The sequence below is a fragment of the Galleria mellonella genome, unplaced genomic scaffold (assembly GCF_026898425.1).
Source record: "Galleria mellonella isolate WM207_F2 unplaced genomic scaffold, CSIRO_AGI_GalMel_v1 utg146, whole genome shotgun sequence".
NCBI lineage: Eukaryota > Metazoa > Arthropoda > Insecta > Lepidoptera > Pyralidae > Galleria > Galleria mellonella.
The window spans coordinates 8,079,238-8,103,094 of record NW_026441999.1 but is presented as its reverse complement, the minus strand read 5'-3'; the positions used below and the strand labels follow the sequence as shown (position 1 = coordinate 8,103,094).

The following is a 23,857-nucleotide window of genomic DNA, read 5'->3' as shown; positions in this document are numbered from 1 at the left end:
ATAACCTACCCTTCAAACCGAAACACAGCCATGCAAACACAACTGCTTCACGGTAGAAACACGAATGAGACAGAGGTGCTCAAGCAAACGACGTTTGTACCAAAATCTCCTTCTAGTAAATTATTTTGTATTAGTTTTAAAAGGCATTGATATTTTAACGTATATTTTTATAGATTTGTTAGGTATCTCTATTTAAAATAACATATATATATATATATACCCCAAGTTACTTGTTGATTATGCAGCTTCCTGTAAGTAAATGAATTTTTAAAACCAATTGAGTAGTTTTTGAGTTTAAGCATGACAAACAAATAAACAAACATTCTTAATCTTTCCTCTTCATAATATTTGTATAGTATTTATCATTGCCATAATATCAGCCTTTAACTGTCCACTGCTGAACATAAGCCCCCCCTTGGGGTGTTTTGCCAGTAGCTGCCACGCTTGACAGGTAGATTGGCAACCGCAGTTAGGTTTTGGAGATGTTTTAATACGGACGCTGCAGCCTATCCTTCGCCCTCCCTTAGTCGCCTCTTACGACACCCACGGGAAAGGGTCATGGACCACATGACAAAGTACAATATTACTATAATTATAATAAAGGGTTCCTTACCATTTCACTGCGGAACACTAATATCGTCAAGTTCGCAAAGTATTCGCAAAAAAGAAATGTTAATGGGGGGATGGAGAGGGAGGGGGGGTGGAAACTCCGCGCAAGTCGACATCGCTGAAAGCTCGAGTATTTAGCCACGAGAGAATTTTTAAAGCAAATTACTTTGATGTGCCAAGTGATATTGATTTCAAGAAAAAACTTTTCTGTCACATTTCACAATTTGGTCGCTAATTTTTCGCGTTGCTGTTGATATTCGATCAAGGCGTAAAAGATAGTCTCATATTTAATCTACTTTATTATTACTTTTAGTTTTTTATTGTATTAAATTAGATTGAGTCCAACATTTACCAGAGGGAGACTTTGTACAAAAGTCGTTTGCTTGGACACCTCTGTTCCATTCGTGTTTCTACCGTGAAGTAGTTGTGTTTGCATGGCTGTGTTTCGGTTTGAAGGGTGGGATATGGCAGTGAATTTACTGTGTACAGAAGAATAACACCTGAGTCCTCAGGAATGGCAACGTATAGGGGATATCATGGGCGAAACAGTATACTCTGTTATATCCATGGTACAGATCATGTAGGCGAGGGTTTTGCCAAAAATAAATTTAAATCCTCCTTTGAAATTCGCTTAAAAGCAAAAAAATAAAGAATAATAAATCATGTTAGTGGAAATAAACAAAATATTTCTAATTACATATCCAGTGACATAAGTTTCCGTAAAAGAACATCTAGCTCAGTACAAAAAAAATATTCCATCTTTAATTATTTAAAATAGGTATACAAACCTGTTTTACTTTAACATAAATAAAGGTAACTTTTAAAAAGCTTTCTGTGACCCGTAGGGTATATCTTAAGTTATCTTAAGTCCAAACTACTTAGAAAATACTTTTCTATTACAATAATGAAGAATTGAGTTTAAATTTACATTTACTGGACGAAGACTTTGTACAAAAGTTGTTTGCTTGGGCATCTCTGCCGTATTCGCGTTTCTACCGTGAATCAGTTGTTTTTTTATGGGTAAAAATGGTATGGTAACCCCGCCTGCGCTAATGGGATACGCTGGCAGAGCACCAGTGAAGGGTGATAGATGAGAATGAAAACAGGCCAGTTAGCCCATCACGATGAATTCATCAGGAATTAACCATGATAGTTTTCAGAGGGAACCGCGAGGAAGTCGACGTGGTTGGATATATTGCTAGCAATGGGATTATCAGTCTCCATTACTAACAATCCCTTTTCCCCTAAGCAGTTGTGTTTGCATGGCTGTGTTTCATTTGAAGTCCTCAGGAATAACAATGCATGGGGGGAATCATGGGCGAAACAGTATACTCTGTTATGTCTATGGTACTGCTCATGTCTATAAGCATGCGACGGTTACCACTTTCTATCAGGTGGGCCGTCAGCTTGTTTGCCATTCTAAGTTGCATAAAAAAAATGTTATCTGAAATGTGAGAAAAATAGTGATTAATTCCACTAGTGATACTTCGTTTATATACTGTAGGGTTCCGTCTATTTGGCTAACATTATCCACTGATTTTAAAGAAGAAGGTACTCCGTTGGACTATATATTTTTTTATGTTTATTACCTCATAACTTCGTCATTTATAAACCGGTTTCGAAAATACATTTTTGTATCTGAAAGGATATACTTTTAGATTGGTCCTGTAAAAATTTTATCAAAATTGTTGTTTTTTTTTGTCTTATAGAATCAAATCTTAAATTACAAAGTTAATTACCCAGTGGCAATATTTTTAATTATATTACCACATAGAATTATTAAAGTGGGGCTGTCAATTTTCGTTATTATCCCATTACGAATCCCCTCCACTCCGATATTAAAATATAACAGGAATCAGCGACAATAAGATCCCTATAACGAAGTGAATTTATGTACTTTTCACAATGATTTCAGCAACTTCCATTCCTTCCTTCTTATCACCGAGTATTTTTTTTTTCTTACATCGTAAAGTGGCAATAAAAACCATTGTGTATCAAAGTACAGTGGTTTACGACGGAACCCTAAAACTGTAAAGAAATGAGAGTAATGCTAATGAGGTATTTTATAAGTCGACCAGCGAGGGAACACGCTTGGGCATGGAATAAGTACAGATTGAGTAGAAGTGGCACATGTAATTATTAGAGATTGTTTTAACAAAATGAGCTTTTTTACTTGATAAGCTTATTGGCCGTGTACGTCCTGGCATAGAATAGGCTACCCCTTTCTTTCTTGTAGGTGTCGTAAGAGGCGACTAAAGGAATTTAATAGTAGACAGATGAGTCGTAACAAAACATCTCTAAAACCCTAACTGCAGTTGCCGACTAGACTGCCAAGCGTGGCATCTTTTGGCAAAACTCTACTTATGGGGTGGACTTGTGTTCAGCAGTGGACAGTTAATAGCTAAAATGATTATATATATATATATATATATATATATATATATATATATATATATATATATATATATATATATATATATATATATTATAGGATTGTCACAAATTTACTAAATAATTTATTTCACTTGTATTTAATAAATAATTATATATTTGATATATGCTAACTTTACAGTATTTGTTGCCTATAACCCGTGACCCCTTTCATTTCCGTGGGTATCGTCCCTTTTAAAACATTCCCAAAGCCTAACTGCGGTTGCCGAATCCGACTGCCAAGCGTGGCAATAACTGGCAAAATCCTCCAAGGGGAGGCTAATGTTCAGCAGTGGACAGTTAAAGGCTGATATGATGAATCAGTGCGTTAACGTTACATTTAATTCACGGGAGTGCCAGTTCTACCTGGATACATATTTTTATGGTTATGATTTTAGCCAGACGCTCATGGCTCAATTCCCATAATGAAAAGCCATAACTGTATCGTAGCCAAGAGCCAGAATCCAAGCGGGCGACTTTAATATAAATTCTTCCTATGGTAAAATCGATTTTATCAAAGATTACATTACATTGTTATGTACATTCATTAGTGCCAATGTATTCAGCCCAAATATGCTAGAAGAACACTCAATCACTCCCGATCACGTCCCAGATACGACGTGATAGCGGACTTATTTATCATTCGTTCCCATTCGTTCCTTAATTCTTGTATTAATGTTATCCTACAGTAACAAATACAATGAGCGATCTGTTACCGCTACTATGAGTGCCTACCTGTCAAAGAGCAGGACTCGAATGTAACTCGAATTGAAATCAATTAATACAACTCGACATATTAAACAGCGCCATCTCGTAAAAGGTTAAGCAAACTTAGTATTATAGATATTGGATAACAGATGTATATTACAATAAATTGAATTAAGTAAGGGAGGGCGAGGGATGAATAGCAGCACCCCTTTTAAAACGTCTCCAAAGCCTAACTACGGTTGCTAAGCATGGTAACTACTGGTAAATCCCTCCAAGGGGGACGCTTATGTTCAGCAGTGGACGGTTAAAGGCTGATATGATGATGATGATGATATGTATATTATAATTAGAACCTTATCTTAGACAAATCATAATATGAGTTACTTTGCATAACATATCGGATTTAATACGCTTTTCGCTATGAGGGTGCTATATTAACGTACTAATATATTTACATCAGCGGGTTATAAAAATCAATTCTTATTACAATTCGTGTAATGTGAGTTTTTAATCACCAAGGTAATGAAAACAAATGTTTATCTTGTATGGGGATTAATCTCACAATTGTCGTTTCTCTCTAAGATATGATTCCTTTAGATATATAAACCTATTTAGTTACTTAATATGTAAGATAAAAAGGCAACATTGAGAATCCTTATCGCTAAGTGGCGATCACTTTTAGGAAACTTCGGGATGAAGAGAAAATACGAAAAATATAAAAGATATTCAGATTAATAGTAATAATAAAATAATATACTATTTTAATTACAATTAATTGTGTCATAAAACAACAAATACAATATTCACTAACGAATTCAAAGATCATACCCGTCAACAGATTAGAACTCACGTATTTATCACCTCACGCGATTTTCGCTCAGCACACCGACACCCGTGGTAGCGCCCCATCCGTCATTCGACCGTTTTCGTCGTCTGCCCTAATTGATCGCGTTATTTTTCTTTCTGATATTAATTGTAACGTTTTGCCGGCCGCTTAATCAAGAAGGATAACCATGTAATGAATTGGAGTGGCTGGATGTATTTATGAGTATGTTTCCTTTATAAACGCTCCTAACGGATTGATTCGTGCTTTATCGTGTCATGGGAAGATGTATTGGTTCTATATCGTGCTACATGAAGCTATTTCCTTGTTGTGTAATTATGTAAACGAAAAGAGGCGTTATGTGTTTCAGAGATTTTTTTTTTAAATGGATGTTAGATAGATAGATAGATACTCTTTATTGTTTCCTCCAAAAGATTACAATAGTAAACTTATTATGAATATAAACAATTACAAGAAATAATCACAATGAGAAAACAATGGGCGGCCTTATCGCTAAAAGCGATCTCTTCCAGGATAATGGTATGGTAACCCCGCTTGCGCTAACGGTATACGCTGGCGAAGCACCAGTGAGGGATGAAAGGTGAAAATGATAAGTTAGGTCAGTTAGTCGTGATGAATACACCTAATAAGCTAATGCTTAGACAGGGTTACCATTTCATTATTATCCATAAAAAAAAAATGTACATACATATATATACATTGTGCATTAAAATTTAAATAAATAAATAAATATTATGACTATCACGAGTTTTTAATACCTAATCTCAATGAAATGTTTGTTATTTCCTATATATGTATGTATGTTTATTACCAAATACCAGTGTTTCCCAACCTTTTTTGTGCCACGCCCCACTTGAACAGTTCTAAAATTTTTACGCCCCCATACACAATTTTTCCCGACAAAGTTTACTTGACGACTTTAATCGCCCGGTTGATATTTTGGTAACGTCAAACAAATTTATATCTAGTAAATACTTACAGCAATTTTTTTATTAAATTTAGCACCGATATCTATTCGTAGCATTTAAATGGCCTGGAGCAAGAGGATTAAAATCCATTTTTTAATTGCCCCCCCCCCCTTAACTATCAATTTGTCCCCCTGTGGGTCGTGGACCCCACGTTGAGTAACACCGCCTAATACCATAAACGCATCGAATAAAAATCATAAAACAAAAGGAGACATAATATGCTTTCAACAACGTGGGCCTCCCTTTGTGAAATTGCAAAACTGGGACAAAATCATATTTAATTTTAACAATAAAATACAATACAATACAAAACAAATCCGTTTACATTATGAACTGTGACGGTAGAACGCGTCGGAAACAAAAGATTTTACGATAAACATCTTTCTGTGTGACGGTTAAAATAACATTTTATTAATCCAACATATAAAAAAAGAGTTACCAAAAGAGTTACATTTTTTTTATGCAACTTAGAATGGCAAACAAGCTGACGGCCCACCTGATGGAAAGTGGTAACCGTCGCCTATAGACATGAGCAGTACCATGCACATAACAGAGTGTACTGTTTCGCCCATGTTCTACAATGTTCTACAATGAGTTCTACAATGGACATATAACAGTGGGATATTTAACACTCATTGAATTCCATTTGTTATTAAATAAAAAAAGAAAAGAAATTAAAACACATTAATAAAAAAATTAAGGAGCACTTACTTTTATAAATTGATTATAAATAGACGCAAATTGAATGGCCGAACCATCTGGATCACACAAAACTCATTACATAATTCTCCTTCAAAAAATCCTTTACCAGTCAACCCTAATGGGTAATCCTCTACTATTCAGCAGAACATGAAATTACGAATACCTTTGATTACACAATTTCAAAGGGAAATATTTGTTTGATTAGCAAAGGGTTGCCAAATTAAGTCTCATAATTAAAATTGGACCCGACCTTAGAATTATCAGAACCTACTGTATTTTAGGGACGATAAGCTTTTGAGAGTCATAGACAGACTGGAAGTGTCTAATATTTTTTTTAATATTTTACAAATATATATATATATATATATATATATATATATATATATATATATATATATATATATATGCTTTTTTTGCTTTTTCAATGTATAAATAATATACATGTGTGTGTGTGTGTGTGTGTGTAATAAAAAAAAGTGCTCGGGTATTTTATAGGTATATATATATATATATCGAGGTACATAAATAATATTTGAAAATATAACTGATTATTTGATTAGGATTATAATCGTATTGTCGTATTTAATGGTCGAAAATTAATCAGAAACAGTTTGAATTCAAAACGGTTAACAATAGGCTTCGAATAAGGTCTGATAATTTGTCTGAAGATGCCTCGTTTAGAAGTGGAACACGCGTTGCAAAACGTGCGTGAACGAAATGGCGGTCGGAGATTGATGGCTATTATGGAAGGCTGTGAACTTCTGGTTGTAATAATAGTGGACAATCTTCGAGTCACTCACACACATACTAATTGTAGCAGATGTAAACACAATCATTTTATTCAATTAACTAGTGATATGGATTTCCGCAAGACAACACCTACTTGAGTAAACTATTTGGAAAAAGATTAGGTTTTCTTGACAATCACTCTAATCACTTGATTGTCAATCTAAGATACTTTGTGCAAAGAAAAACCAGCTTACGAACATCTAGAGGCACAACCCAGACCCGAGTCAAATTAGAAAAGATTATTTCTTAAATTAACTCGACCGAAATCGAACGTGAGACCTTATTATGCAAAAAGTGCTTACCGCTGCGACACAAAGTCATCATTTGTAAAAGACAAATATATATATATATATATATATATATATATATATATATATATATATATATATATATATATATATATATATATAAATAAAAGATAAATAAATAAATATATTCTATATATACTTACATAGTAATTAATTTATTCTTATTTACGAAGGTATAGCCACAAATAACAGCTAGTAATGTAATATTATCCACATACATAAACGTATGTTCAATTTAAATTAACGAAGCCTCATTTCCTTTGTAGCAAAACTGTAATACAATTCCAACAAGGCGTAAATTTAATTACTATCTATTCTGAAATCTCGCTTACTTGTTAATTAATACAAACTTATTGATTTATCTACACGAAGAGAGGCGATAACTTAATAAGATAACGCATGACTGCGTTCCAGGTATCCCGACATCAAATTTCAGAATAAACTTCCGATTTTGAAAATCATATTTGGATTATTTATAATTTAAAATTGTTCTACAAAAAAAAACTGACTACTATGACTATGGCAATAGCAATTATTATTTAAAAGATTTTGGTAAAATTTCTTATGGACTGTGTTTTTTTATATTTTTTTTTTTTTTTTTTTTATACTACTTAGAATGGCAAACAAGCTGACGGCCCACCTGATGGAAAGTAGTAACCGTCGCCTATAGACATGAGCAGTACCATGGACATAATAGAGTATACTGTTTCGCCCATGATACCCCCCATGCGTTGCCATTCCTGAGGACTCAGGTGTTATTCCTCTGTACCCAGTAAATTCACGCCATATCCCATCCTTCAAACCGAAACACAGTTATGCAAACACAACTGCTTCACGAGGTGGCAAACAAGCATACGGTCCACCTGATAGCAAGCGGTTACCGTAGCCTATGAACGCCTGCAATACCAGAGGTATTACGCGCGCGTTGCCGACCCTGAAGGAATCTCTTTACCTCCCTTTTGAAGAACCCCATGCTGTAGTCTCTTGGGAAAACCTCGGCAAAGTGAAGATTATTCACCTTGTCACTGGATTAGATTTGCACACTGTGCTATAACATCTAACCATGCGTATTGCTTCCGCGATCCCGACTGTCACTTACCATCTGACGTATATACCCTTGTGTATATACACTCGAGACTATGTAAGTGTTGTCATACACTGCAGGGATCAATCTGTAAGTATATCCCTTTCACTTTAAGAAGAATGAGATTTTCAATTTGGTTATATTTTTTTTTACGTTTAATAATACCTCATAACTGCGTCATTTCTAAACCGATTTGGGAAATTATTCTTTTTATCCGAAACGGTATATTTATCTTTTTATTCATTAGTACAAATATGTGTACATGGCGGACTTAATACTAAAAGCATTCTCTCCCAGTCAACCATAGGGAAGTGTCAGAATACTCGAATGCGAGACTAGTAATTGATATACATACATACTAAAATTACATATATAAACGAATAAATATATATGAATAACAAATATACTTACACATATATATAACATATACTATATTATACACGAAATTGAGAATAATATAAAGTATATATTAGTCCCATAGTAATCTTATTAAATAAAAATAATTGAGTTCAATAATTGAGTTTTTTAATCAAAATACTGGTTTTTCACATTTGAAATGTTTTTTTTTTTTTGTGAGACATAATTTTTAATTATTTATTATAATGCAATCATTTACATAATATATAATTGTTACAATCTTATTATGAAGAGTAAGTACATGAATCCTGTTTAAACATAGCAAAATTTAATACAGGTATCTGGTTTGTACAATAATGTATATATTCGCACATACATTATTGTACAAACTTTTCCTTTTATGAAATTGAATGAATGAATAAGTATGTTTTATTTGCATTATACAATATAGGATATAAGCAAGACAATTAACAAATATAACGATACAATTGTATAAGTACAGTGAGGCGGTCTTATTGCTGAGAGCAATCATTTTAAAACAACCTTTGGGTAATGGACTAATTGTTGTACATGTAGGTATAATGATATTGTATCATTAAGAAAGTAGCTTTATCAGTATAAAAAAAAAAAAAAAAAACTAAATGATTAACGATGTACAATATATAATCCTATATATAAAAATTATATCACAGTACGCTTCCGTGACACTTCCATTCGATGTAAATCGCGGTCGATTCGGGCGAATATTAAAATGATTCTGTCCAAAATCCGAAGGTTGGGTTTACGTATTTTATTTCGGTACACCTCCCGGTTATGATATATTGTATCGACTATTGCCCACCTTTGCTCGTATTAGGGTCCGGTCTATACGGGTACGGAACCGTTAATGAGCGTGGATTAATTAATAATTTTTTTCCTTGATACTTTATATTAATGTAGTTAGCTACCGACTTCAAAAATGATGGAGCTACTCAATTTTATTGTATTTTTAAACTAACTAAAGAAAGTTCTCATGTTGTATGTATTTTTTCTATGTTTTGTTATCTCAGTATTCCTTCAGTTACAAATTGATTTAAAAAATTCTTTTTTATTAGTGTTCACAGAAGGGCCAAATTAAAAGTACTCGTAACCGGCGAGCGTGTATGAAAAGATTGATGAATGTGGAAGAAGCGAAAGAGGTTTGTTTGAATCGAAGCATTTGGCGTTCCATTGTTTCTGCCTACCCTAATGGGAGACAGGCGTGACAGATATGTATGTATGTCTGTATATATTGGTCCCATAGAAGTTTTATGAAAATCTGTTCAGTATTTTAGTTTTTAAATCAACATAAACGATTTTTTTACAATTAAAGTCGCTTTTTGTGAAATCTTTAATTATTTTTAATATAATTTGAGCTAGTTCTCATGAATAGCAACGAATGAGAAATATTATAGGCAGAACAGTATACTCTGTTACATCAATAGTACTGTTCATGTCTATAGGCGACAGGTATTACAGACGTTCATAAGCTATAATGACCACTTACAATAAGGTAGGTTGTATACTTGTTTACCAATTTAATATTAGAGGGAGACTTTGTACAAAAGTTGATTGCTTGGGTACCTCTGTCCCATTCGTGTTTCAACCGTGAAGCGGTTGTGTTTGCATGGCTGTGTTTCGGTTTGAAGGGTGGGATATGGCGTGAATTTACAGGGTACAGAGGAATAATACCTGAGTCCTCAGAAATGGCAACGCACGGGGGTATCGTGGGCGAAACAGTATACTCTGTTATGTCCATAGTACTGCTCATGTCTATAGGCGACGGTTACCACTTTCCATCAGGTGGGCCGTCAGCTTGTTTGTCATTCTAAGTTGTATAAAAAAAATATACATAAAAAAAAATAACTTACCACCCAAAACGGCTACGACGTTCCACATTTTGACACGAACAACTATTATTATCCACGCCAGCCGTACTGCACATAATTTGGTTCGAGTTAAATGTTAATCACCGGCACATGTTTCACTAAATCCGACACTAAACACTTTGTCACTACGTCACCAACACTATGCGAGTGTTACGTCACTTTTGTCATTTTTAAACAAGTGCGCGACGTGGCGTTCCGTTCCGGCGCTCGTGGATCTGAAAAGGAAAATATTTTTATTAAAATTATTTATTATAATTATATTTTATTATAATTATATTTTAAAAACAAAACAAAATCCATATCTGCACTCTTAAGGAGAGGAGATGGTAAACTAACCCCCGGCAGAAGCACAGTCGGCCGGGGTTGAGGACCTTAGGGAGAGAAACCGGCGTACAATGCGGGCCGAATCTAAGAGCACCGCTTTCTGCATTTTTCCCGGGAGTGAGCCGCCTCGGAATCCCAACCGTCTGAGATGTTGTTCCAGACTGGTTGGGATAAGACCGTTCACTGACAAAACGATTGGAATGATTTCGGTGGATGTAAACCTCCAAATTTCGGTCACCTCGAGAGTCAAGTCGGTATATTATCTTATAAACTAATTAAATAAATAAAAAATAAATGAGTATTAACTCTATTAAGAAATAAAAGTAAAACCTATACACATATTTTAACTGGAGGAAAGGGATCATTAGCAATAGGGTTTAATTGTCCCATTTGCTAGCAACACATTATTTATTTATCTAATATATAAAATTCTCGTGACGCGGTGTTTGTTACCAAACTCCTCCGAAACGGCTTTACCGATTTTTAGGAAACTGTGTGCATATTATGTAGGACTGAGAATCGGCCAACATCTATTTTTCATACCCCTCAATGATAGGGGTGACCCACCCCTAAATATATTCTTACTTTTTTATCATTTTTTTTTTAATTTTATTATGATTTAGCATTGAAAAATACATACAAATTCAAATTTTCACGCTTTTATCAACCCCTGTTGTTTAATCGAAATTTTTATATGCCACAATAGGTTTGCAAGATGACAATCGAATATAATAATTGTAGTATAATATATTTCCATGTACAGTTCTAGAAATACTGTATATGGTAAAACAACGTTTACCGAGTCAGCTAGTTTATTTATAAAAAATACAAAAATAAATTTATTTTACACTTATGAAGTACAAAAAGCGGTATTATCGCTAAAGCAATCTCTTCCAGACAACCTTTAAGTAGAGAAGAAAAGATAAAAGACGTTTGATATTTGGCGCTGGAAATGTATTTTTTTATACAACTTAGAATGGCAAACAAGCTGACGGCCCACCTGATGGAAAGTGGCAACCGTCGCCTATAGACATGAGCAGTACCATGGACATAACAGAGTATACTGTTTCGCCCATGATACCCCCCATGCGTTGCCATTCCTGAGGACTCAGGTGTTATTCCTCTGTATCCAGTAAATTCACGCCATATCCCACCCTTCAAACCGAAACACAGCCATGCAAACACAATTAATTTACGTATATGTTTGCTTTGTATTTAAAACAAGTTTACTATTGTAATATAATATCTAATGAAGGAAACAATAAAGAGTATCTATCTGTTAGCAAGGATTTCGTCACTGTCTATCCAATTGAAAAATGTTAGCAAACGAAAAGGACAGAAGATTCCATTAACAAAGTTTATAAGTTGATGTTTGTATGAATAACATATTAGACAATAATGTGACCACACATTCGTTATAAACGTGGATACATTAATATCGTGTTTAATACGCACGTGGGCTGTTCTTTTATCTAATAAAGTAAATTCTTTAATAATTTTAAATAAATTAACATAACAAAATGAATGGAACGGGTCTCGCCTAAAGCAACAATGGATGTGTGTCTCTAATTTTAGAGTTTTAATCGGTATCGAATATAAAAGAATTATATTGCAATACAGCTTCTAAACTAACAATTTTAACCGACTGCAAAAAGAACGAGATTCGAATTTCGGTTGTATTTTTTTTTTTATTTTGTTACCTCAGAACTCAAGCGGTAATAGTTTTTTTTACAACTCAGAATGGCAAACAAGCTGACGTCACACCTGATGCGAAAGTGGTAACCGTCGTCTATAGACATGAGCAGTACCATGAACATAACAGAGTATACTGTTTCGCCCATGATACCCCCTATGCGTTGCCATTCTCGAGGACTCAGATGTTATTCCTCTGTACCCTGTAAATTCACGCCATATCCCACCCTTCAAACCGAAACACAGCCATGCAAACACAACTGCTTTACGGTTGAAACACGAATGGGACAGAGGTACCTAAGCAATCAACTTTTGTACAAAGTCTCCCTCTGGTGATATAATATGAGTATGATCTGAGAATAAAATAACAAGGAGTGATGGATTTTTAGTACTGGGAACTAACCGAACCATTGCTAAGGCTTAATTTACCAGGTCGACCTCTATTTAGTTCCACCTAAAAACCATCATGGTTAATTTCTGTCGACTGCGTCCCCATAAGCTAACTGGCCCGACTTCTTATTCCTTCACACTTCATCCTTCATTAATACCTCGCCAGCATACTTACATGCTTTACATACAATACATATATACACACATACATAGGGGGGAAAGAGATTGTTAACAATGGAGACTGAATCCCATTGCTAGCAATATACCCAATCAGGTCGACCTCTTCGTGGTTCCCCCTTGAAACTATCATTGTTAATTCCTGATGAATTCATCATGATGGGCTAACTGGCCTGTTTTCATTCTCATCGATCACCCTTCACTGGTGCTCCGCCAGCGTATCCCGTTAGCGCAGGCGGGGTTACTATACCATTTTCACCCATCAAAAAAGAACACACATACATTACATATATTTCGATTAAAATTAGTATAATCGAAATCGGTTCAGAACTTCCGAAGATATCGAGTGACATAAAAATATACAGTCGAATTAACCATCCCCTTGTTTTTCAAAATGACAGAAAAAATAACTGTACGATCAACGTTTTTATCAGACGTCATAAAAAAATATTGCATTAATTGTTTGTTTAGGCCCAAACTGCGAGTCACGGTTCCGTTTAACAACGTTAGGTATACGGCGGCCGTTAAAACTTTATTGTTTTCCATCGTTCTATTTAACTGCTGTTAAGTTACATTTACTGGTTACGCACATATTTTTTAACCGACATCGGTAAGAGGAGGTTTAGACTTATTTGTTTAAAGACTCAAAAGACCAGATTGGAGTCTCTTGTTAGATGATTTAAATGGTTTTCATTTATTGTGTTTATTTTTGGTATTATTATGGTAGCTTTTACCAGCGACTTTGTCTGCACGACCGGGATATGTTTCCAGAACGGAACTAAAAGTAGCCTAGTATAGTCATATTGCCGGGTGGTCCCGGCGTAGATTAAGCCATCTTTTCCTTTCTCGTGGATGTCGTGGCAACTAAATGTGGGCGCAGGATAGACAGCAGAGTCCCTTTTAAAATATCTCCAAAGCCTAACTGCGGTCGCCAATCCACTTGCCAAGCGTAGCAACTACTGGCTTAACCGTCCAAGGCTTATTTCCAACAGTGGACAGTTAAAAACTGATATGATGATGACAGTAGTCACACTCATAATTGTTAGTAAATATTTATTTATTTATTTATATATATTGTTGGTGAGCTTTACAGATTTACCAATGCACTCATTAAAAACTAAAATATACCACTAAATATGTAGCAATTACTTATATTTCCAATTTTTCTTTTCAATTAATATATTAATTAATATTAATTAAGGAGGGGGAGAGGGAGACCGAGACATAGTTACATCAGACAGATCAAGGAAGGAGTTGGTGTCGTGTCGTATCAAGAGGTGAAGAGACTCGCTGCAAATCGTAGTGAGTGACAAGAGCTCCACCGACAAGAGCGCAGCTCTTAAATAGGATAGATAGATAGAATTAATATAATTAAAGATTGTGTCTCACAAAAAAAACTGCCTTCAATTGTTATAAAAAGTGAAAAAGAATCATCAAAACAGTTTGAGAAATGAGAATTAATGACGTCATCGTATATAATGGAGTTTAATATACAAAAAAAAAAATGAGAGATTTCTTCTTTTAAAAGTTTGTTAAAGAAAAACTTAATTATAATAACTTATTCGTATCATATCTGTTTTGAATTTAACAAAAAAAATGTACAAAATTTATGGTTTACAAGAGATGGGATTATATAGCTGGAGATTATGCCGCGTGGTCCCGGTATAGAATGGACCACCCCTTCCTTTCCCGTGCGTGCCGTATGAGGCGACAAAGAGAGAGCGAGTGATGGGCCCCGTGTCAAAATATGCGACATTAATGGAGTATAAACGGCCGTATCTTTTGACTGCGTCGATTTAGAAGCTGGATTTTTTCAATTTTTTTTTTATACCACTGAGGTGGCAAACAAGCATACGGCCCACCTGATGGTAAGCGGTTACCGTAGCCTATGAACACCTGCGATACCAGAGGTATTACGCGTGCGTTGCCGACCCTGAAGAAACCTCTTTACCCCCCTTTTGAAGAACCCCATGCTGTAGTCTCTTGGGAAAACCTCGGCAGGGAGCTCATTCCATAACCTGAGTGTTCGTGGGAGAAAGCATCTCTGAAACCGCGTTGTACGCGACCATTTAGGCTCTAAGGTATGAGGGTGAACTCCCTGTCGATGGCGAACCGTACGACGATAGAAAGTGGCCGTAGGCATCATATTGAATAATTCCTCTGAGCACAATCCGTATAAGCGCTATCCGTTCACTGCTTCAAAAGATTACAGACCTGGGTATATGATATTAATTTCAACTTGATACCTCCACGCGTTCCTAAGAAAAAGGGTCTTGCAACAACGTGTTCTTATAAGGGTTTCATTTTTACCTTTTGAGGTACGGAACCCTAAAAATGATCATATAATTTTCTGTCTCTTATAAAACATACAGCCGGACAATCTAAAAGTATATATTATATAATTTATCTTGAAATCAAATGTCATAGTAGAGATAGTATCATTATTAGAGAAATTTTTGAAGATCGTAAAAGGAACGCATTAATGTGGATGATAAAATTGATCTTAGGTCTTGAGGGTAGTAGTAAAACCGACTTAGTATGTTCAGATAGGCTGACCACACTTTTCTTCACAACTTGGGACAGCAAACAAGTTGATGGTACACTTCATGGAAAGTAAACATCGTCTGTGGACATGAAAATTCGAGAGCAAAAAGTTTGAAACTTTGAATTTAATCCATTATTGAGCTGAAACTTCTTAAGACCTGTCCACTCTGATTGAGAAAAACATCTTGATAAAGAAACTAATTTAATACTCTGTATATTTTATTGTATGTACAGTTGAAACTGCTACAAAATGCATAGTACAGTCGTAAAAAATGACAGTTCGGAAATGGTTCAAGTTAAATTTATATTCTAATTGTCTGGATTAAGATATTGTTTTAAGCTATAAATTGTAAGCTGTTGGTTTTCCAATAAATAAATAAATAAATAAATAAGATCTTGATATCTCGTATATTGATAACAGTCTTTACGGCCAGTGTTTTTTTTTTTAATTCTACATTTGTCCCATTGTTTGACGTTCCATTTTCAAAAAAAAAATGCTAGCCGTCGATAAATACAGAATATATTCATTAATTATTAATGCCAGCATTCGCACAAGCGATTTGTCTCTTCTATATTTTCCGGACTGTACCGTCAAACGCTTAACGCCTGGTCACCCTCGCCCAGTCTCCGAGGACTCGTAAAATTTTTACCCCGCTAAATAAATACGACTAGCCATTTTTTACCTACTTCATCACATTTTTATGATCTTTGCACACTGCAGTTCTTATAAATGAAGACGACACGAATAGTTCGTATTTATTATCTCTGTATTAATAAATTATTAACTATAGTGATGGTGGGGGGAAAGGGATTGTTAATAATGGAGACTGAGAATACCATTGCTAGCAATATACCCAACCTAGTCGCCCTCCTCGCGGTTCCCCCTGGAAACTATCATGGTTAATTCCTGATGAATTCATCATGATGGGCTAACTGGCCTGTTTTCATTCTCATCTATCACCCTTCACTGGTGCTCCGCCTGCGTATCCCGTTAGCGCAGGCGGGGTTACCATACCATTTTAATCCATCAAAAAAAAAAGTCTAGTTGTGGTATACAGACATTTTTTCTTTATTAAAGGGGTTTTAACTCTCTTTGAATAGTGTCACCTGCGTAAGAAAAACACTTATTAACTGTTTATAATTACTCCTCTCCATCCAAAGGTTGCTTGGAAGAGATCGCTCTTAGCGATAAGGTCGCCCATTGTTTTCTCATTGTGATTATTTCTTGTAATTATTTATATTTATAATAAGTTTACTATTGTAATCTTTTGGAGGAAATAATAAAGAGTATCTATCTATCTTTTAACTTAAATAATTGAACAGACTTGCAAAAGCTGTATCATCATATATATATATATATATATATATATATATATATATATATATATATACATATATACATATGTATATATGTATATATATTAATATATTAATGGTAATGGAATTAAACAAAATAACATCTAGTTAAATAAAATATTTAAGAAAATTTTATATATATATATTATATATATATATATATATATATATATATATATATATATATATATATATTCTTTATTGCACTTGTAAGTTACATATAAAATAATGTATTTATAAATATTGTGAGCTAGGGTGGACTTATCTCTGACAGAGATCTCTTCCAGTCAACCCAGTACAGTGAGAAAGCATTTCGTCAGCGGGCAGCTGAAGTGCTACAACTATTAATACATAAACAAATTTTCAATCACACAAAAAAAAAACTGTCCCATGTGACACAGACAGGCTTTACTATGACTAGCGTTAACTGTAACTACATAACGTGAGATTTCCATTCAAAGCCGTCCCGCGCTAACGGATATCCGTTAAACTGTTCCGTTATTCAACAAGTTTGACGGAAGACGTGATCTAAAATTGTCACTTTTGATTATTCATAAAGGGGATGATTAAGCATTCTGATTTTGTAATAATTAAAGATTGTGTTCGATAAAAAAGAAAACTAATTTTATTTGTGGGAAAGTGAGTTATTTAAAAATAAACCGATTTTGATAAAATTTCCACGGAACTAATATGTACATAAATATATCTTTTTAGATAAAAAAGAATTTTACATATCAGTTTAAAATTGCCGGAGTTATGAGGTAACAAACAAAAAAGAAAAATACAACGGAATTTAGAATCTCCTTTTTAAAGTCGGTTAAAAATATAGATAGAAAGATTATTTCCATTTCGCGTTTACATACGGCATGGCGTATCGAAACAAAACCTAATAAAATTTTAAGTCAAACCTTTATAAACACAATTCTAAAAACATATATTTCAAATTGATACAGTAATTTTGCGTGACATCGTAACAAACATATGAATAGACAAACGGCCAAAATTTCTACAAAATATTGTTTCGATTTCTATTGCCTTTATTAAGACTACACTATCTTATTAAGAAGGGAGATATTTAAGAGAAACTCATATGAGGCAAATAAATTTTTCTCAAATATCTCCCATGTACAAAACAAGTTCCCAAATTATATGTACTAAAATTTAGTACAATAAAATTGTACTAGTGTCTAATACAATTTTATTATATCGATAGTATGTTATCATTTACAGATAAGTGACTTGTTAGTTTCAACGGATATCCGTTAAGGTTTACTCAACGGTTTATCACATTAAGTAGCAATCTGCCCACTCTGTAACTCATTATAAAGTATTTCTTCAAAAACTTGATTCGGGCTTACGACATTCTATCTTTTTAACCCACGCGTAGCCTACTTTGGTTTTGAACGTGACCCAAGACATGAGCTGATCGCGTATTATGAAACAGAGAAGAAGAAAATAGGTAAGAAAAAAGAGATATCAAATTTCATATCAAACGGCTACTGTGTGATTTAAAGTAACAAGCAAAATATATTTATAACACGTTTTTATTATTTAATTAAACTAAATTATTTAATTTAGTTTAATTAATATTCCGTAAAATATTTGTATGTTTCGATCGATTTAATTAAATATATATTTAAGTTTTTACTTAAAAAAAAAAAAACACTTGACAGAATAAATTATTAAAATAAATAACATTATACATAATTATATTACATTTATATAAAGAATGAAATATGCATTTATAAACAAATACGATTTAAAAGTGCTTATAAACAGGTCTGTTTGAATAAAAGAGAGCAAAGAGCTTTGCAAAGAGCAAAATCTTTAGCATTCTTTTAGGGAAATGTTTTGACCACCTAAAAAAAAAGTTTGATAAATACCAAATAACTTTAATTTCCCGTTACATATGTATATTTAAAAAATAAAAAAAAATTACATAAGTTTTAAAAATAATTTTGAGTCTCCCATACTATCACGGCGCGTCCAACTGTTAAGTAAGTTAGTTAGAATGGAAGGCTCACAATTTGACTTCATTTTAGAATTGCTAATTCACGAAATTTCTGTCCTAATATATTCTCTAGTTGACTCATAGTTTCACGTAAAGCAGACGACTAACTCTTTTATTCATACCTAAAACTTATTTAAGCTATTGAACCGTTTGTCACTTTAGTACTAATTAGGAATGTAGTATGAAAGAGAGAGACAAAACATTTCAGTAGCTAAAATATATTTATTTTAGACGTTTAATGCTTTTATGAATGAGAGCGTTAGATTTTACCTTATATCAATCAATCAATCAATGTCATGACTATTTCCCCGTTTAGGGTCAGCCCTTCTGGCACTTTTAGGCCATATTTGGTAGTTTTATTGATATAAAACTACCAAATATGGCGATGATTCTCAGATGTTAAGATTTCATTATATATATTAAAATGTTATTTTAGGAGCGTTTTCATAAGCGTTTCTTATCGCTGTCGCGCGTTACTTACACCGCCCCGAGACGCACATGTAGGCGTCAAACAGCTTGTGAGAGGCAATTATTTTGTCTTTCTGTTTGTCTGTGCGTGCGTTCGGCTTTGTCTCTTTTGTTATATGTTGAATCCTTTTTTTTTTTATTTACACAGAAACCTCTTAGTAAGCGACTTTCTTATAAAGGAGTTTTCCAACTCGTCTGAATCTCTTGCGAATAGATTACGCGATTACATCGCCAATTTCGAACTGATTTTTATGATTCTTTTTATAATCAATAATCCTTCTCTTATACTGGCTCTGTATTATTGATGATAATTGAAAGTGCGGTGTTTCTTTCCGGCGAAACATCTAGTTGTAAATATACTATTACGAAGTGGGACAGAGGTAATATAAGGCCAAAAGTGGTCTTTTTTTTATACGACTTAGAATGGCAAACAAGCTGACGGCCCACCTGATGGAAAGTATGTAACCGTCGCCTACAGACATGAGCAGTACCATGGACATAACATAACAGTACACGCATATACTGTTTCGCCCATGATACCCCCCATGCGTTGCCATTCCTCAGGACTCAGGTGTTATTCCTCTGTACCCAGTAAATTCACGCCATATCCCACCGTTCAAACCGAAACACAGCCATGCAAACACAACTGCTTCACGGTTGAAACACGAATGGTCTTTTCGAATACATTTTTTTTTTATTGAGACTAATAAATATGTAAATATAAATTATCATAAAAAAAATTATAAATTTATCTTTAAATAATTTTTAAAAAATTTAATTACTTTTTCTTGTTATTTGTAAATAAATATTTAGGATAATATTTCAACTAGTAAAGTAAAATTTGTTACTGACTAATGTAAATAATATAGTTATTAAAACTTTAAAATTTATTAAATCATAAAAAAAATGCATTTTCATTTTTAACAGAGCTTATGGCTGGAATAAGTAAATTCTATTTCACTCTGAGCAATAAACATATTACTGACATACAATTTCATACGTCATAAATAAACTGAGACCCCAAAGGTACTTTTGCGCGGTCATATAATGAATTTTATTGATATATAAAATATTTATATCACAATTTACTACATAATCATAGGTTATTACGTTGTATCAGCATCTTTAGTTATTTATACATAATGTTATCTTTATATCTTCACGACCTATCACTAACAGGATAGATAGAGTACCGAGTAAAGTTCTAATTTACTTTACAATATATTTTTTTAACTAAATTACAAAAAGGACTTTTCGATTCGGTGATTTTTTTTTATTATTGTGACCTCATAACTCTGTCAGTTCTTGATCGATTTGGAAAATTATTTTTTGTATCTGAAAGCGTATACTTACAGATTGGTCTCATAAGAGTTTTATCAAAATCGGTTCAGTAATTAAGGTTTTAGATCAAAATAACTGGTTTTATCACAAATGAAGTGTTTTTTTTTATAGATCACAATCCTTCAACAATGAGCTCCCTGCCGAGGTTTTCCCAAGAAACTACAGCATGGGGTTCTTCAAAAGGGGCGTAAAGAGGTTTCCTCAGAATCAGCAACGCGCGCGTAATACCTCTGGTATTGCAGGCGTTCACAGGCTACGGTAACCGATAACCATCAGGTGGGCCGTATGCTTGTTTGCCACCTCAGTGGTATAAAAAAAATCTTTATTTATTAACTGGACTATTTTTTTTAGGCGAGTAAATAACTAATTGATCGATTAAATATATATTTAGCATTTAATGTTGTGGGAAAACTAATCCGCCGTTAGACAAGCCGGTTGTGAAACGGTAAAAATTTTCGTAGTAAAAAAAAAAAAAACAAAACCAGTTAACTAATTCGGTTATCTAGGAGAGTCAAATCAAAATTAACCAATTATAGAGATTGAACCTTTATTACTTGTTCAGTTACTGTTTATTCTCGCAGTTAAGTAGATGGATACATTTTATAATACAAACTACATAGCAATGTAATAGTAATTTACCAGAGGGAGACTTTGTACAAAAGTCGATTGCTTGGGTACCTCTGTCCCATTCGTGTTTCAACCGTGAAGCAGTTGTGTTTGCATGGCTGTGTTTCGGTTTGAAGGGTGGGATATGGCGTGAATTTACTGGGTACAGAGGAATAACACCTGAGTCCTCAGGAATGGCAACGCATGGGGGTATCATGGGCGAAACAGTACACTCTGTTATGTCCACGGTACTGCTCATGTCTATAGGCGACGGTTACCACTTTCCATCAGGTGGGCCGTCAGCTTGTTTGCCATTCTAAGTTGTATAAAAAAAAATTGTACCTCGTCTGGCCAGCGTGGCCGTTTGGTATGGTATGGTATGATATTGGTTTGGTATACAATTTAATATCGAGATTTCCTTCTCGATTCTTTCCTACAATGATATAAACACATACAATGTATAAACATATATACATACATATATGAATGACGCGATACTTCGTGGGAAACACGACATGTGTTGTACGAATGTGATTTTAGGTTTTATTGCAATACTGCGTCCTTTTTGATGGTCCTTTTGTGTAAACACAATGTACTTTAAGCACCAGAATTATTGCTCGCATACAAGCTGCGACCGTGGCTTTACTTGGATTCAGTTATGTAACGATTATTTATTAAACTTACGTAAAATTTTCAAAATGTCTATATATATAAAAAACTGCTTTTATCACAACTAAAGTCGATTTTTTTTTGTAAAACATTTTTACATAAAACAACTTAGAATGGCAAACAAGCTGACGGCCCACCTGATGGAAAGTGGTAACCGTCGCCTATAGACATGAGCAGTACCATGGTCATAACAGAGTACACTGTGAAACTTTAATTAATTTCATATTAAATGACATAAAAAGGCTTACTTTCACATTTATTAGAACTAGATTTAAAAACATATAGTATGTTATTACCCACGTCATTGAGTGGGTGCAGTGGAGATTGAGGGGGTAGGGGGGAGGGGGGAGGGGCCGTCAAAAGCAATTATATAATACAAGCACATGATAATACAGCAGAAATTAAAAAAAAAAGCCGCTAATAACTGCCATTTTGTTGAACACAGCGACGTAGCTGGCATCACATCTGCGGGCTAAATATGGAGAACACATTGCCGCTACGTGGGAGACGTAGATCGTATACAGCGTGTTCGCTAAACGAGTTCTTTTATTTATTTATTTAATCCCACCATTATTTATGTTAGGTAAATGACGTTTTAAAAAATAAAATAGGCAATGAAATAAATTTTTCAAAAAGTCCCTTCGTGAACATTACTCCAATTTATTACAACAATGAAAAGCCTCAATCTATCATATTATTTAATTATTTATGATTTATATATTTATTAATTTAATATATACTATGTATAGTTATTTATATATGTATTGTATGTGATTTATGTATATATATATATATATATATATATTTTTTTTTTTTTTTTTTTTTTTTTTTTTTTATAGAACTTAGAATGGCAAACAAGCTGACGGCCCACCTGATGGAAAGTGGTATCCGTCGCCTATAGACATGAGCAGTACCATGGACATAACAGAGTATACTGTTTCGCCCATGATACCCCCCATGCGTTGCCATTCCTGAGGACTCAGGTGTTATTCCTCTGTACCCAGTAAATTCACGCCATATCCCACCCTTCAAACCGAAACACAGCCATGCAAACACAACTGCTTCACGGTTGAAACACGAATGGGACAGAGGTACCCAAGCAATCGACTTTTGTACAAAGTCTCCCTCTGGTAAAATATATATATATATATATATATAAATCACGCGGCCAAATTTGTGGAATGAGCTCCCTGCCGAGGTTTTCCCAAGAGACTACAGCATGGGGTTCTTCAAAAGGGGGGTAAAGAGGTTTCTTCGGGGTCGGCAACGCACGCGTAATACCTCTGGTATTGCAGGTGTTCATAGGCTACGGTAACCACTTACCATCAGGTGGGCCGTATGCTTGTTTGCCACCTCAGTGGTATAAAAAAAATCTACTTTAATTGTATATTGGTTTAAAAACTAAGCTACTGAACGCATTTCGATAAAATTTCTACAGTTTTCTATCCGTAAGTATATTTTTGGAGATAAAATAAAAAAAATTGAAAGCACTTTAGAAATGAGTTGTGAGATAATTTTTTTATTTATTTAAGTGTTCACTCTTGTCGGTGCAACTAATTCATGCATCTTCTTC

At 34.1% G+C, this 23,857-nt stretch overlaps 1 protein-coding gene across 3 annotated transcripts in view; it reads right to left on the bottom strand.

Annotated features, from left to right (window-relative positions):
- Nucleotides 1-23,857, bottom strand: part of LOC113510906 (nephrin) — a 328,760-nt gene that overhangs the window by 288,535 nt on the left and 16,368 nt on the right. For all 3 annotated transcript variants that reach the window (XM_052891906.1, XM_052891905.1, XM_052891904.1), the window contains exon 2: nt 10,689-10,921. In XM_052891906.1, coding sequence (XP_052747866.1) covers nt 10,689-10,716 — 28 coding nt within the window. In that variant the 5' untranslated portion in view covers nt 10,717-10,921. The remainder of the gene's footprint in view (nt 1-10,688; nt 10,922-23,857) is intronic.